The following is a 15,159-nucleotide window of genomic DNA, read 5'->3' as shown; positions in this document are numbered from 1 at the left end:
AATTATACAATACAGTGAACGAATTTCAAAAACACATTTATTACAAGATTATATTTCACATTTAACCAATTCAATTCATGATAACAATATTTTTAGGAATTTTTCCAGCTAACGCATCTTTTGCTGCATCTACAAACAATTGCGCAGCTTTTTCAGTAAATAAAGCCACCATCTTTTCATCACTATAATCCGTGATTTGATCCATTACACTGAAATTTAAAATTGTATTATGACTAAACATCAAGAGAAAAGAAAACTTACTTTCCGCCTGCACCTTCCACACTATTTCTTGCCATTTGTTCAATTTGAGATCCACTTGCCATAATTTGTTTAATCATATCATTTGGATTAAATTCATCTTTCACTGCTGACGGTACATCTCCATTAAGAAGCTTTTTTGGAAGATCTGGTTCTGCAGTTGCTGGGCGTCCCAATCCAATTCCTTGAGTTGTATTACGTGTAATTGCATCAACCATTGCACCAGTTGTTCTGAATCCTCCAGTTAAATAGACAACAGTGTTCTTGAAAACGGGACGGATCTGAACATTTATGAATTTGAAGTTCAACGCTTATTTTCTAAAATCTTACGGTTTCAGCAAATTCCACAAAGAATGCTTCTCTGATTACAGTCGACTCTCTTTGATGAGCGAATACAAATTTCTCGGCAGTTCCTCCAGTGAGTTCCACGAAGTCAAATCCACGTTTCTCATATTCAATGCACATTTGTTTAGCGTCCTCCACAGTTGTTCCTTTATCTTGAAATTCTTTGGAATTGGTTTTAATTCCAATCAAAAATCCACTTGTCTCTGGAATTTCTTTCCGAATCTCATCGTAAATTTCAATTATAACACGATTTCTATTTTCAATTGAACCTCCGTATTTATCATTTCGATTATTTGTAGTTGGTGATGTAAATTGAGTAAGCAAATATCCATGAGCACCATGAAGTTGTACCCCATCAAATCCACATTCATATGCAAATTTTGCGGCGTAAACGAATCGATCAACAACTTCAGTTTTAATTTGATCTGTTGTCAATGCAATCGGTTTTCCGTACATAGATCCTGGTGGATCTGTTTTCAATTCAATATCTGAGACTCCATATGGAGTTGGATTCACAAAAACAGAAGCTTGTCTTCCTGCATGAGATAATTGCATTATAGCCAATGATCCATCTTGTTTGATTTTTTGAGCCCATTGAGAAAATAGATTTCTTCTTTTAGAACTTTCTCCTTCTTTGAAAATTATAGCGTTTCCGGCAGCCTCCAAGTTGATCTAAAATCATTCAAATTAATATTTCTGAAGAAAAAAAGTGAGAATGGAGTAACTATTTGAAATTGATTATTTGTCAAAAAGGGAAAACTCAAAAAACATACCGGATCAACGCATACATTTCCAGTGATAATCATTCCAAATTGGCCGTGACCCCATTTGTCGTAAATATTCAGAATTTGTTCAGTTGGAAGGCCATGATTCTTGAAATCATCTAGAGAATATGTAGCCAGCCTTTCAGTCATTGCAGCTTTCATGAATCTATTTTGAGCGGTTATTCCATTTGGAAAATTGAGTTTCCCTCCAAGAACTTTAGAAGAGACAGTTGCAGCATGTGGGAATCGTTTCATGTTTGAAAAAACTTTTCAATGAAATAGAAATGGATATGAGAATCTCTGAAAATTTTCTTGTATTTATAAGAGAAATTGTGCTGACAAATATATGTCATCCTAACTGTCTAATCACTATAACATACAAATTCACAGAAGAAAAGAATGTCTCATTGTCTAATTCTCTGACCATTTGCCTCTTAAAAGAGTGTCTCTATTGGTTTGTGTATCTAGTGTAAACATTTTGAACCGTGTAGTGTTCAATGATGTTTTTTGAACAATGGCTCGAAAAATGTCAAAAAGTTCTTAGATGTTGAAATAAAATGTAGTCTTAAATGAAAAACTAATTCGGCCTAAAACGTCATTTACCACAATTTTCAATTTTACATAAAACTATGATTTTTAAAAGCTTCAATAGTTTAAATGTTAAATATCTAAAATAAATAAAAAACTGAAAAAAAACACAAAATCAAGGTTGAAAAAACGTTTACAATCCAAATTTATAGATTTCACTTACTAACTGACCTATGGAAAACCCTGTAGCAAAAGATCAAAATTAATTAATTGTCATCATGATACGCCTACACTCAATTTCAATGGATATCATCATTTTAATTCAAACTACAAAAAAACAAAAGATCATTAAAGTGACAGGAAGTTCTTGATGTAATGAATGGTACCATCCAGGAAAAAACGTTTGAAAATGTTTTCATAACATAAATGAGAATAACAATGAAAACACTGTTCAAAAACGTAAATTTTTAATTTTGGCTAATCTTCTTGTTTGATTTTCCTCGAAATTGAGAACTGCAAGACCGATCAGCGACTCGTACCGCCACTTTTGAACCAATCAGACTGAGTGAACCTTCACACATGTGTAGAGTTCGAAAACATCAGCTAACTGTGACAATTTGATCTCAAAAATTCGTTGTTAAAAATCTGCACTTTGCATAACAATTAATCTAAATGAGTTCCTCCTTTTCGACGTTTTTCATAAGACATTCCAAATTTGAAAAAATATATATATACATGTTGAAAAAAAATTTTCACGTGCCGAAAAAAATACACGTGCGTAACATAACAGCGTTCCAAAAACATTTATTTCCTGATTTAACAGTTTTCTATTGGACAATGTCATCAAAATCAAGTTCAAAAAGTAGTCGCGGAAGTGCTGCGCTTTTTTATTTCAAGTGGAGTGTGAGTAAAATGAATTTCTGTCTTTCAGATGTAAAGTGTTTCTTCTGAAAAATACAGTTTTCAGTCTACAACTTTCGACGCTTACACAAAAACTGTCAAAGCAAATTATTTGAAAATTTTGGTTGCTCATTGCACACGGGCTCGATTGGGAGATGAAAATGCAAGCAAGTCATTCGATTTCAGTGAACTGGGAGCCAATCCAAGAATTGTCAAAGATGATCGAGAGGATATTAGAAGACGATTAAAAGATGCAAAAACCAGAGTTTGGACCAATGAAGAAGCTAAGCCAGTAACGGTAATTGTTAAACTAATTAATATTAAAGTCAATTTCATTTTTTCAGCCTGTCTCTCTTGGTGAGCTATCTGCACTTTACCGCCTCAAAACTCTTACAAAAATGTGTGAACAACTTGGAGAAGTGATGATTAGAATGGTCAAATGGCTTGATAACAACACAAAGGTAGAAAACATTGAATTCTGAACTTTATTTTAATCTTTCCTTTTCAGGTTTTCTCAAAGTTTGGAGGAAAGGCAGAAATTTTCGATTATGTCAAGAGAATTTTCGAGTCAGTATGTGCAATTGGAGAAATTTTCCGGCTCACGTCTGTGAGTTGGAAGTCATCGAAATATGCGCATCTGTTGAGCCCGACTGAAAAAGAGTATGTTCGATCGGAAGATGAAAGATTGGAGATTGATGCATCGGCTGAAAAGTATTGCCCACAGCTTTTGAGTCAAATTAATTACTTCAGGTAACACATTGAATTGCACGATCTGAAAATGTTTCAGTGTAGTTTCCACTACTTTTCACTAGGCCCGGGAATTTGCATCAAATGTGAATTTTTGCAAACTTTTGATAATTTTCAGAGTTTTAGAGGCAGGAAAACATTTTGGGAGCTTTTCAGAATTTTTTATTTTTTGAAAAAACCGAAACTTTTTCACCAAACTCGATCTCTCTGAATTCTTGTTAGGTACACTTTAGACTATAAATTAAAAACACATTTTACAGAACTTTGATCTACATCATTGCTTGTTCGTTCGAAGGATTGCTTGAGACATTTTTTGTATCAATTCACCAAGATAGATGCGATATTCGTCAAAAGTAGTTTTGCTCAAATCTTCGAAGCCCCTATATTTTTTTCAGAGAAATCAAAGTTATCATTCAAAAACTTCCTCCTCAATATCTCTTTGCAAAGGACACTTTGGAATTCTCGCATCGAACTGAGAATCTTTTGAAGCATCCACCAAAAAACGCTAGAAGCTTTCCTATGAAGGCAATTCAGGAGAATTCAGAAGATTCTAAAAAGAGGGAATCACTCAAGAACCTTGCTCACAGCAAAAAGTCGACAAAAGCGACATCTAGTAAGTACTATAACGGAAGAAATGGCGGGGAAAAAGGATCAATGGAGAGATCTCAAAGAAGTTTGAAATCAGATGGGACTCAACCTTCTTCTGATAAAAGCAAGAGCAAGAGCAAAAGCAAATCGAAGAAATCATTGATCAAGAAGTAAGTTACATTTATTTTCTATTATAAAGTATCTGAAAAGCACTACACTTTCAGAGTTCTCAACAATGGAAACAACTCGAAGCAATCCGATAAAGAATAATTTTTGTATTTTTCTAAGTTTTTTTTTGTTTTTTTGTATGATTGTGTTTAGTAAAATAAAATGGTTAGGGTTCTATCAATTTTTTCCCCCACCTTCTTCAAATTCTAAAAACATTCCGGTTCACAAAAATGGTTTCCTATTTAAACGTCTTTAACATTTATGAACGACCAATATTTCAAATAATACATAATTCGTTTGTGAAGTGTTCAACAAAAATCTCATCACTCTGATAAATTAGGTATTTCAAGACTACTCTGAATCATCATTGGGTTCAAAATGTCTTTTCTTTGAATTTGTCAAACTTCTGGGGGTGGCTCATAGAATTTTCGCGGACTGTAGCTATAGTTAAATGAAACCTTTCCGTGGTGTCCTGAAATATTTTCCACTGTACTGTTCTCCGTCAATTATCGGTGAGATTCTTATCACAAGCCCAGAATCTAGGGCATATTTGTTGTCATATTCATCAACGCATATGCCGTTCCAATATTATATCTCATCTTTCTTTTGATATCATCTTCTTTCGTAAAGTTTCCGTCATGATTCGCAAGTTGTACTGTCTGAATAAAATTTTTACTATTTTAAGAGAATATATTCAAAAAATTGTTTTTGAAAATTTCCAGAATATGAGATTGCAACTTTTTTTAAAATTTGATCGTTCAGTTTCCGAGAAATTGGCAACCATATATTTAATTAATTTCCAGATTTCTCAATGGCAGTTGATGTTGCCCGTTTGGGTGCCCGACTCATTTGCCTTGTCTCAGCATTGACAGTTGGTTTCACTCTGATTACATTCATTCATATTTCATCTAAAATCCAAAAAACAGAAAATGAAATAATTGGAAACCAATCGGCTTTTAAGGTTTGAAATAGTTATGTATTTTGCTTCTAATTGTCTCCATTATAGGCAAAATCTCAAGTAATCTGGGCTGAACTTATGGAAACTGGAAGATCTCTTCGTATTCCAAGAAGTTCTTATGGAACAGATGAAAAGAAAGGAGTTCTTCATCAATGTAGTCGTAAGTTTATTTTTTTTTTATTTTTGACAGCTTTTAAAATAATGCAACATTTAAGAATGTACACGACTTCATTGTCCACAAGGACCAATTGGAGAAGAAGGTTCTCCAGGAAATGATGGTCAACCAGGAACACCTGGAAAACCGGGATCTCCAGGTTTAGAGGGAGTTGATGTAGATCTTGAACCACAAGAGGAGCTTCCATGCTCAATTTGTCCAGCAGGACCTCAAGGACCACGAGGTGCTCAGGGAGAACGTGGATTGCCAGGAAATGCGGGACGAAAAGGAAAATCTGGAAAGTCGGGACATCCAGGACAACCAGGAGGAATCGGAGCAAGTGGAGCAAAAGGACCAACTGGTACACGTGGAACACCTGGAATGAAGGGACCACCAGGAGATACTATTATTGCCGGAGAAGGAATTAAAGGACCTCCAGGGCTACAAGGATCACAAGGACCTAAAGGACCACCAGGAAATTCCGGTAGATCATCTAATATTAGAGGTCCATCAGGTAAACCTGGACAACAGGGTGGAATTGGAGGAACTGGAAAGGTAAGATCCTATAATTTAAATAAATTAATATTAATAATCACAACTTCTAGTTCGGAAAATACGGAGAGCAGGGTGGAATCGGTGCACCGGGAGAACCAGGACTGCCAGCAACATATTGTCCATCCGATTGTGGAGTTAACACGATTCTCTCACAATTTGGAAGTCGTGCTCAACATCCAGAATCGATCAACGGAGAGGACAATGGAGCACCTGCAGCAAATACAGAAGAGTACAATTCTGAAGAACGAATTGAATCGCCAGCTCCACCTGCTCCACAGCCAACTACCAATCAGCAACAGGAAACCGTTGCAGCTGCTGCATCCGAACAGGAATCATTTGAAGAATCATCTTATAGAAGTTTCTTTGGACATTAATCATTCTTATTTTAATAAAATTTGTTAACATTGTGTTTACATTATTTTTTAAAGTTTGTAACTTTATCTATTCCTACAAAGGGTGAAAAATAAAATATAGGATATAAAGAAACAACATTGGCAAAACAAGACATGAAAATGGTGGCAAATAGATAGCTGAGCAGGTAGTTAGAAGAAGTTTTCAAAAAAAGTGGGTTAAATACTATTAATGAACAACACAAAATACAAATACTAGGTTGCTAGTATTTACAGGGTAATAGAATTTAGGGGTTTTTCAAAAAAGAAATTAATAAGGCACTGTAGATGAAGTAGGAAAACGAAAAGAAAGAATCATGTAGTTTTTTTTTCAAGTCTAAAAGAATCTAAATGTAGAACAATGGAGAAACATCCTAAAGTATTCTGTAACGGTTTTAGAAACTACAAATTCAAATAATTTACAGAGGAGATTTACAGTGATTGGGAGGGAGGGGAACTGGCGCCTTGGGTGTTTTCGTAGTGGCCTGTAAGTCCGGGTTTCGGGGATCCATATACACAAACTGTATTGTCATCGTATCCAGCGACAGTGAGCAGTCTAGAAAGAAATGTTGAAGTTGATTGTTAGTATTTTATCAAGTCTTTAAAAAAGAGCTTCAAAAAAAAGAAAGAATTAAATGAAATTATTTTTCATAATGTTAGATATTAATCAACTAACCTCATTTGATGCATTGTCAATGAAATAACTTTTGGTTGTCGATCTTCTCCAACTGTTGCTGAAGACATCGATGACATTCTTCCACTCATTTGAACTTGTGATAGTTTCCTTTGTGAGCTGAACAATCCAAATGTGCTTGAATTTTTATCTCTCCTCATTGAATTGGGCTCTCCGGGTGGTAAGATACGAGCCATTAGCTTATTTTGAGCAACGTCGTAGATTGCTAATTCTCCACCACCAGCACTTGCAAGAATTCGGGAATCTTCGTGAACAAACATATGAGAATGAGCTCCGTATTCCCAAGGAGTAACGATTGATGGAGTTGCTTCCTGAAAAAAAGTATTTCAGTTGAAATATTTAATGATTTAATTTCATTACCTTAAACATTCTAAGTTGTAACTTGTAGATACTTCCATCTTGACTTCCAGCAAATAATTCAGTACCAAAACCTTGTCTATTAACTCTCAAATGCATAATTCCAGGTGGTCGATCATTAAACTGTTTTGACATATTTACAGGAGCAAGATTACAACGTGCAGCTTTTGGATTAGCCATTCGCATATCAAAATAGTCGACTCGACCATCAGCATAACCTATACGATTTTAAAATTAGAAAAACGAGACTTTTAACGTAAATTTTATATTTACAAAACACGAAATTTTGCGATTTTTGAGCAAAGAATACGGTACCCGGTCTCGACACGACAGTTCGTATTGGGTGCGCCTTTAAAGATTACTGTAACTTCGAACTTTGGTTGCCCCGGAATTTTCAACGATTTTTCAGTGTTTCATTAATAACATAATTTTTTTAATTTTTTAAAATAAAAAATCTATGAAAAATCATTTCCGCAGCGACGAAATTTCGAAATTTTTATTTAACACAATTTAGTCGTGTCGAGACCGGGTAACGAAGTTTTGGCTCAAAAATCGAAACATGAGTAATATTGGTTAAACTTTGATCTTAAAGGTCATGAAAAACTGAGAAATTCTCACCGACTGCAACCATATTTCCTTCTTCATCCAGATTTCCAGACATTGCTGTCGGTAAAGTATTTGTATTGAGTTTTGCTCCTGGTCCTGTCTGTTGTTTACTTCCTGGAGAATACATCACATCGTGACATACTTTCTCACAGTGTGCATCCCAAATTCTGACACTTCTTGTGCCGGTACACAGAAGCTTTCCGTTTTGCTGATTCCAACTGAAAATAAGTTTCGAGTTTTTAAATGTAATTCAGAAGATGTTAACTCTTTGAAACCTACTCAAAGAGGCATCGATTCGTTTCATCACTAATTTTCATTTGTGATTCCAGTGGAAATGATGCTGATACGAGTTCTGGAGGCTTTTCATAGTCATCACACCATCCGAGAAAATATGGATCCCAGATTCGAACTACACCATTTGTACTACACGCGATAACCATTTCTCGTGACATATCGTTAATAAGAATCAATTGAGATACATAAGATGGGCAGAATGGATTTGAAGCAGTCAAATCGAATCTTCGGAAGGAACGAGTATCTGTGTCTTGGCGGATAATTGTCATCAATCGACCATCTGATGCATACATGCACCTGAAATAGTTTCACTATGAATTCCGTTAAATTTAAAGTAGCATGGGGATCTTGCATTCAAAAAAAACCAAAAATATTCTTAATTTCAGTAATACCACGAGAGAAAAACTAAAAAAATCGAGGAAAATTGAAAAATCCAACTATTTGAAAACTCTATTTTTTTTGTGAATTTCCCTGTTTGAATTTCCTCCAGAATAAGGAACCATGCTAACTATCAAGCCAATCAGCGTCTTCGAACTCCGTTCACCTCTGATTGGTTCGAAAGTGTGCTGATTGGTCGCAGTTATCATTCGGTAGGAAATTCAAACAGGGAAGTTAAATAGTCACAATTGAAAATAGAGTTTTCAAAAAGTTGGATTTATCAATTTCCTCGATTTTTTGTTCGTTTTTCTTTTATGGTATTTCATAATTTCAAGCTATTTCGGTTATTTTGCAGGCAAAATCCTCACTGAAAAGCAATATCTGAAAAGTTTAAAATGTTACCTTCTCAGTTTTGAAGTGGTTAGCGATCGAGCAGGATGAGTAAGCTTAACTCTCCAGAGACATTCATCATATTTACAACTCTGGAAGTCTCTTCCCTCAATATCTGCACTTTGCAACATTCCTTCCATTGCATGAATCGCCCAATCACTGATTGTTGTTGTCGTGACAACGACATCCTCTTGGCTTTTCTCTTTCTTTCCTTCTTTTTTGTCTCTTGCTCTTTTCTCTTCATGCATTTTACGATCCTGTTTTTGAATATCTTTGATTTTTTCTCGAAATTGTTCTGGCATAAATTCATCCTCATCTTCATGTTCCCAATCTTCTGATTTTTCTTCGTCAAGTGTGATTACATGAAGAATTGGTTCAACAAATACTTTACTACACCATGCAACGAATTGTGTTGAGACAATTGGATTTTCTATTACAGTTCGTAACGTTTTTGATTCTTCTTTCACTGCAAAATCTCCAGGAACTGCTTTTGTTCGTCGTGGTGTGAACTCCATCAAAGCTGCATCCATGATGTCTGATTTTCCTGTAATTTTACAATTTATATTGAACTTTTACAAACTGGGAAAACATACGAAAAGCTCCTTTGACAGTTTTTCCTGAAGCAGTTGTTGCCCGATCCTTCTCATCGTTGGCTGATTTGTTCTCGTCGTCATCGGAAGAGTCGTCTTTGGAAAAAAGTTCACTGCTTTGTGTTTCATCTGTGAACGAACTACCAGGAGACAACGCGTTTTCTAAAATTATTATAATTGCTATTTGTTTTATCGAATATACACTAACTATGTTGTTGATTTACATCACCAGGGCTTCCAACTTGAAATTTGACTTTTGATTCATCCTGTAACTTCTTGATTTGTCCTCCTTTTCCTCCTTTTCTTTGTTCCTTCGCTTTTTGCATATTTAATTTTGTGAAGTCAATTCCATCGGCAGAGACTCCAGACTCTGGAATCATTTCGACAACTTTTAATAGAATATCAAAAGTTCCGTTCATTTTTCACCTACCTTTTTCAACTTCTAAATTTCGTTTTATTCGTTCTGAAAGTGTGCTAACTTCTTCTGACGGTCCAACTGGTTTACGTGGCATTTCGACAGTCGCCTTCGAATTTTTACGAGCAATCATTTTTCGACTGAGATGAGCCATTGTATTGTCAATGTTGGCTTGCATTTCGGGCATTCCTGCTTCGACGCGATGCACTATTTTTTGAGCCATTCGGGCAACCTGACGAGATGTATTGGTTGTATTACACAGACGAAACATTTTGCGAATTAGGTGACGATAATACTGTATTCGGTCTCGTCACGACAAATTTTTGTTTAACGCAAAAAGGTATGCGCCTTTAAAGAATACAGTAATTTCAAAGTTTCGTCTCTGCTAAATTTTTGTTGTTTTTCGATAAAGCTTTATAAAGCTATATTTATTTATTTTCAAAAAACTTAAATTTTACAATGAACGCACAAAAAATTTAATAAATTGTGAGAAAAACTATAAAAACTCCACAGAAACCAGAGTTTGAAATTACAGTACTCTTTAAAGGCGGATGTCTTTTTTGAAATCGCAATAATTTGCGTATGAGTAATAAGTGGGAATTAAAATATTTACCATTCTAAGAAATTCTTTTTTTTTTCAAAATCTTTTTTTTCAAAATCTACCCTCTCAATAGGATCCAATGACAATATTAAAAGTGACAACCAAGTTTTAGCAACGGCTTCATTGAATGTTTTCGCTTCCAAGTGCTTGATCTGTACTTTTGCTCGTTCTCTGTAAATTTCACTTTTTACAATAAATCAATTTCTATCTTTCTTACCTATACTCAATATCTTCAGATTCTTGTTCAACACGATTTCCAGCTTCATGTGCAATGTGGTAAACATTTCCTATTCCGTCTTCATGCACAGTTTCTTCAACAGCTGTACTGAACACACTTGTCGACATTTTCTTTCGAATAACTGAAGGTTGCATGAATTCGTTGACTGGTGGAGCACGAGGTCGTCGATGATTTGATGGCATTTCTGCAGCAATATCCAATCCTTGTTCACTGAGATTTTCAGAAGAATTTCGTTTTCGTGGAAGTTTGAACTTAATTTGATTCGATAGTTCCAGTAAGAATTTCACGAATCGTTTCTCGAAATCAAACACAAACCATTGAAGAGCAACAATCAGTTCTTCTCTCACAAGAACAGAACTATCAAACACACACTGGGAACATAGTTCTCCTGCTAGATTTTCTTCAACTGCTGATGCATGCTCATTTGATCTCGAAGAGTTCCTCAATAAGCTTCCAAGTGCAAATACAGCAGCTGCACGAACTTCTGCTGATTCATCACTCAATTCCAAAATCATTTTATCATGAGCCATTAATCGAATACCCTGCCATCTGGCTACATCATAATCTGACCACAGACGACCCAATCCAATCAGAATCCACAGTTTCAGCAATTTGACGCTTCTCGCAGTATCATCGACCATCAATTCCGTACAAATTCCCATGTATCCCTTATTGGTGAGCTCTTTCTGTGCCAGTTTGAAATTATTGGATGTTAGCTGAGCAAGTACGAATGCAGCAACAGTTTTCTGTTTCGGTTTGATTTCAGGATCGCCGAGAAGTTGAAGGAAATATTGAAAACGAAGCATTGTCTTCTTTTCTTGTGGCTGTGCATTCGTTGGTTTCTGAAATTTTAATTTAGTTTTTTTCAAAGAAAGCTCCAATTGTGTTCTAATAAAAATTGTGAGTTTACCATAATTCCTTGCGGTTGTCTAGATTGTTGTTGTTGTTGCTGTGATGGTTGCTGTTGTAGTTGTTGTGGTTGCTGTGGTTGTGGTTGTCTAGGCTGAGCATTTGGTGAATGTTGTCCTCCTGATGGATCCATTTGCCTCTGATGAGCTTGTTGTTGAGCATATTGTAATTGCATATCCAATGCCTGATTCTGATTAGTTTGAAATCTTCCGCCAGTTTGAGTATTAATCTGAAGTGCACGTTTATCCATTGTTAATTGTGCAGGTGGTGGATGATTTGCAAACATGGATGATGGTTTCAATGCAACTGATGGTTGTTGTGATTGTGCTGGTGATTGTTGTTGTGTTGCTGATTCATCGATACACTCATTGAATAATTCCATTTGACACGATGGATCTACTGCCAGAATTTTTGCCCAAATAAACGCTAAAGAGATTTTCAAATCACTAATATTGCTTTGAAGTAGCTTCAGAACATATGGAAAGATTCCAACGGCAAGTGAATATCCGATAGCCCATCTACCAAAATCAAGGAATCGTGCAAGTAATCGTAGAGCTCTGACACGATGTGCCTGACTCAGAAGTACTTGAAGAACCATCGGAAGTTGGAGTGGAGGTGTTCCTTCGTCAACACCGTAGTCTAGCCAAAGTTCAAAAGCTTGTAGTTGTTCTGTGAAGAATGTGTTGTACTGGTGGGTCTCATTGTAAGTCAGCACATGTTCGAAGTCAATGAGCACTAAAATATCAGTTTGTGAATAGTCAAATGCATTAAAATATACCTAAAAACGGGAACACATTGCTTCTATTAATAACATCTCTTCCACAAAACAGTGCTCTTTCGCATTCTTTGACATAAATCAATTCTCTACAATAGTCTAGAACCATATCCATTGTTTGATCCCAGCATCTCCATAAATCATGCATTGATGTGTCTTTCAGAGGAGGCTGCGAAACTGGTACTGAAATTCAAAATTTGTTTAGATTTCATTAAACTTTCAGATATTTTATTACTTACAAACATTGAACTTTGACATAACTCTTTGTGCAAGCAAGAAACTTCTGAACAGAGTTGCCAAAAGTAGATCCTGACGGAAAAGTTTTTGGAACGAGTCACGATCTATTGAAGTGAATGCAATTGTGTCAGTGATGGCAGTGAATATCCAGTTGAGCTCTCCGAGCACAGTTCTTCGTTCAGCAAGATTTCCAGGAATCATGTCCAAAATGTTTTCCGGATACTCATCACGATGCTCCGAATGACTCAAATGAAATGCGAGTGATGTTCGGATAGGCGTGGTTAGACAGGAAGTGAATAGATCAGCTGGCAGATGAGGATTCGACATTGGAAGCCATTGACCGGCACTGCATGCTGCTAGATGGATACAATCCTGAAAAATAATTAGGTACGTGAATTCTTGTGCGGAACCAGGGGTACGCGGAAATTATCGACCAGCATTTTTTATAAAATTTAATGATAAAAATAGCAAAAAATTTGATTTATCGGAAAATAGCTTTCACTTTAATTGAAAAACTATTCAAACTATTCAAAAACGCTAAAAACTTTTCTGAAAGCTGAGAATTGCCGAAAATACCGACTAATTATCGAAATTTTCCCGGAAATTCCAACTTTCAAATAATTTTTGAGCACGTTTTCAATCAGTCCAACTGAAATAAAGTATTTTTTCTTTAATTTTTTTTACGCTGACTCATTTTGGAGAATTGCTGGTCGGAAATTTGCTTATAAAGATTCAATTCTTACATTATATCTGGGATATTTCTCTGGAAAACCTAATGCTTCTGCTTGATCAGCATCTGTCATTTTTGATGAGATTGGTGGTAGATTCCTCTGTTCCTCTTGCCATCGATCAAACCTACTTTGCCAGGATCTAAAAATCCATAATTCAGTATGTTCTTAACTTTTGGTATCAAACAAACATTTTCTGATCTTCTCCAAATCGTCGATAGTTATGAAGAATTGTCTCAGCTGAATGAGTTTCCCAGATATAAATTGTGGGATAATCAAGCCATCCTTGTAGATCGAATATTGACAATGGAATATATTGGGTGAAGCTTTTATTAAATACCCAAATTTCTCCATTATCTGTTGGTTTCGGTACACCGTGTCCGTTGTAGTGAAACAGAACTCGATCATTTCCACTGATTCTTCGAAGATTTGTTGCAACTTTTCTCACGTCATCGATAGGCGGATCCGTACAAATTTTATATCGAGTTCTGTAACTCCTTTTGGCTTTAAGATTGCATTTTTGTTAATTTTATTCATTTTTGTAATTTTTAACCGAATTCTAGAGTAGCGTATTTTAGTCCGAAACATTGGAAATATCCGATTCATCTCTTACTTTGATTTTGGTTGCCACTTTTCATAAGCCCTTTGAGTGCTCAATCCGATCTCTATGGCTGCTTTGTGTGCACCACATTTATATGGATCAACCCATGATAAAAGACGAGAAGGAGCATCTTTTCGAGACGGAGCTTCTGGTGGATCGACTCCCAAATGTAGACACATGATGATGGCGACAGATGCAGTTCGGAGGCGATCACTGCCTTTTCGGCGATTTACGCTGAAAATTATTTATTTTAACTTATAATTAATTTCTTGCCGAATGCCCTTTGTTTTCTGAAATCGTTTTGATTTTCCAAATAGTATAGTGCAAAACAGTAAAAATATTTCATATTATTTACTTTTTGTGAGTTTTTCCATTAATTTGCTGTTTTTTTTTTCGTCTTTCGTCACAACAATATTATTTTAATTTTAAAATGATGCTCTAATAAAACAAACCACTCTTCAATACAATCCCACTCATCTTCCATACTTCCTGCGATATCTTCGACATGTCGGGGTTCTTGTAAATATAATGTGACTCTTTCTACATTTCTCTGAAACAAATATATTTTTTTGTTTTTTCTTGAAAAAATTGCATTATTTAATTAAATTTCTCACCTGAGCATGCCACAAATTGACTGTCAAACGTTCTGCAAACGAGGAAAACGGTGTTATACTCCTATCCTCTTCCATTTTGTGTCTGAAACAAAAATTGTTTGCCATGTTATAGTGCGATCATGTGATCTTCACGAAGGAGTGAGCAAGACAAATAAAAAAATCAATAAATTTAATTTTCTTTGGAAACCGAGTTTAAGAAAAAATATTTCGTGCAAAATTGCATTTTTCTTGTCGGCAAAAAGTGCAAAAACCAAATTGAAACTCACGTTGGCAATGAATTTAAAGAAGACGTGATTCGTGCAAGTGCGCTCCGTTGCACTTTTTGTCTCATTTTGGAGGAAACTCAAATGAGAGTTTCACCTTATTTACGGGTTTCGC

At 35.5% G+C, this 15,159-nt stretch overlaps 4 protein-coding genes across 8 annotated transcripts; 2 read left to right on the top strand and 2 right to left on the bottom strand.

Moving 5' to 3' along the window:
- Positions 1-26: 26 nt before the first annotated feature.
- F56D5.3 (NADH:flavin oxidoreductase/NADH oxidase N-terminal domain-containing protein) lies at positions 27-1,667 on the bottom strand. The gene is made up of 4 exons (NM_069256.4): positions 1,377-1,667; positions 589-1,275; positions 262-539; positions 27-209 (listed from the first exon to the last, which is right to left on the bottom strand). Exons 1-4 carry the CDS (start codon positions 1,620-1,622, stop codon positions 71-73), a joined length of 1,350 nt encoding a protein of 449 aa, NP_501657.1. The 5' UTR covers positions 1,623-1,667; the 3' UTR covers positions 27-70.
- Positions 1,668-2,707: 1,040 nt separating this feature from the next.
- F56D5.2 (DUF4477 domain-containing protein) lies at positions 2,708-4,472 on the top strand. The gene is made up of 7 exons (NM_069255.3): positions 2,708-2,798; positions 2,863-3,093; positions 3,140-3,256; positions 3,304-3,545; positions 3,803-3,895; positions 3,938-4,300; positions 4,355-4,472. Exons 1-7 carry the CDS (start codon positions 2,733-2,735, stop codon positions 4,398-4,400), a joined length of 1,158 nt encoding a protein of 385 aa, NP_501656.2. The 5' UTR covers positions 2,708-2,732; the 3' UTR covers positions 4,401-4,472.
- A 629-nt stretch (positions 4,473-5,101) lies between these two features.
- On the top strand, positions 5,102-6,366 carry col-121 (Nematode cuticle collagen N-terminal domain-containing protein). Its single transcript, NM_069254.6, has 4 exons — positions 5,102-5,259; positions 5,305-5,416; positions 5,472-5,965; positions 6,016-6,366. The coding sequence occupies exons 1-4, from the start codon at positions 5,110-5,112 to the stop codon at positions 6,337-6,339; spliced, it is 1,080 nt and encodes a 359-aa protein (NP_501655.1). The 5' UTR covers positions 5,102-5,109; the 3' UTR covers positions 6,340-6,366.
- On the bottom strand, positions 6,341-15,112 carry daf-15 (Raptor N-terminal CASPase-like domain-containing protein; the record flags this gene model as incomplete). 5 transcript variants are annotated; one of them, NM_001380409.1, is made up of 20 exons in its annotated part: positions 6,787-6,910; positions 7,031-7,359; positions 7,409-7,623; positions 8,024-8,229; positions 8,291-8,602; positions 9,086-9,617; positions 9,667-9,825; positions 9,872-10,033; positions 10,094-10,310; positions 10,742-10,850; positions 10,897-11,759; positions 11,828-12,561; positions 12,605-12,784; positions 12,841-13,210; positions 13,582-13,708; positions 13,758-14,054; positions 14,180-14,401; positions 14,620-14,717; positions 14,782-14,863; positions 15,048-15,112. In NM_001380409.1, 20 exons carry the CDS (start codon positions 15,110-15,112, stop codon positions 6,787-6,789), a joined length of 5,403 nt encoding a protein of 1,800 aa, NP_001368188.1. The 5 variants fall into 5 exon arrangements, with proteins under 5 accessions (NP_501653.1, NP_001293858.1, NP_001379099.1 ...); NM_069252.7 differs by lacking the exon at positions 15,048-15,112 and having other exon boundaries at positions 6,341-6,910; positions 9,872-10,051; positions 14,782-14,870; NM_001306929.3 differs by lacking the exon at positions 15,048-15,112 and having other exon boundaries at positions 6,387-6,910; positions 9,872-10,051; positions 13,758-14,063; positions 14,782-14,870.
- Between the last annotated feature and the right edge of the window lie 47 nt (positions 15,113-15,159).

Source organism: Caenorhabditis elegans, chromosome IV (assembly GCF_000002985.6).
Source record: "Caenorhabditis elegans chromosome IV".
NCBI lineage: Eukaryota > Metazoa > Nematoda > Chromadorea > Rhabditida > Rhabditidae > Caenorhabditis > Caenorhabditis elegans.
The sequence above is the reverse complement of the archived record's forward strand: the minus strand, read 5'-3'. Positions and strand labels throughout refer to the sequence as shown.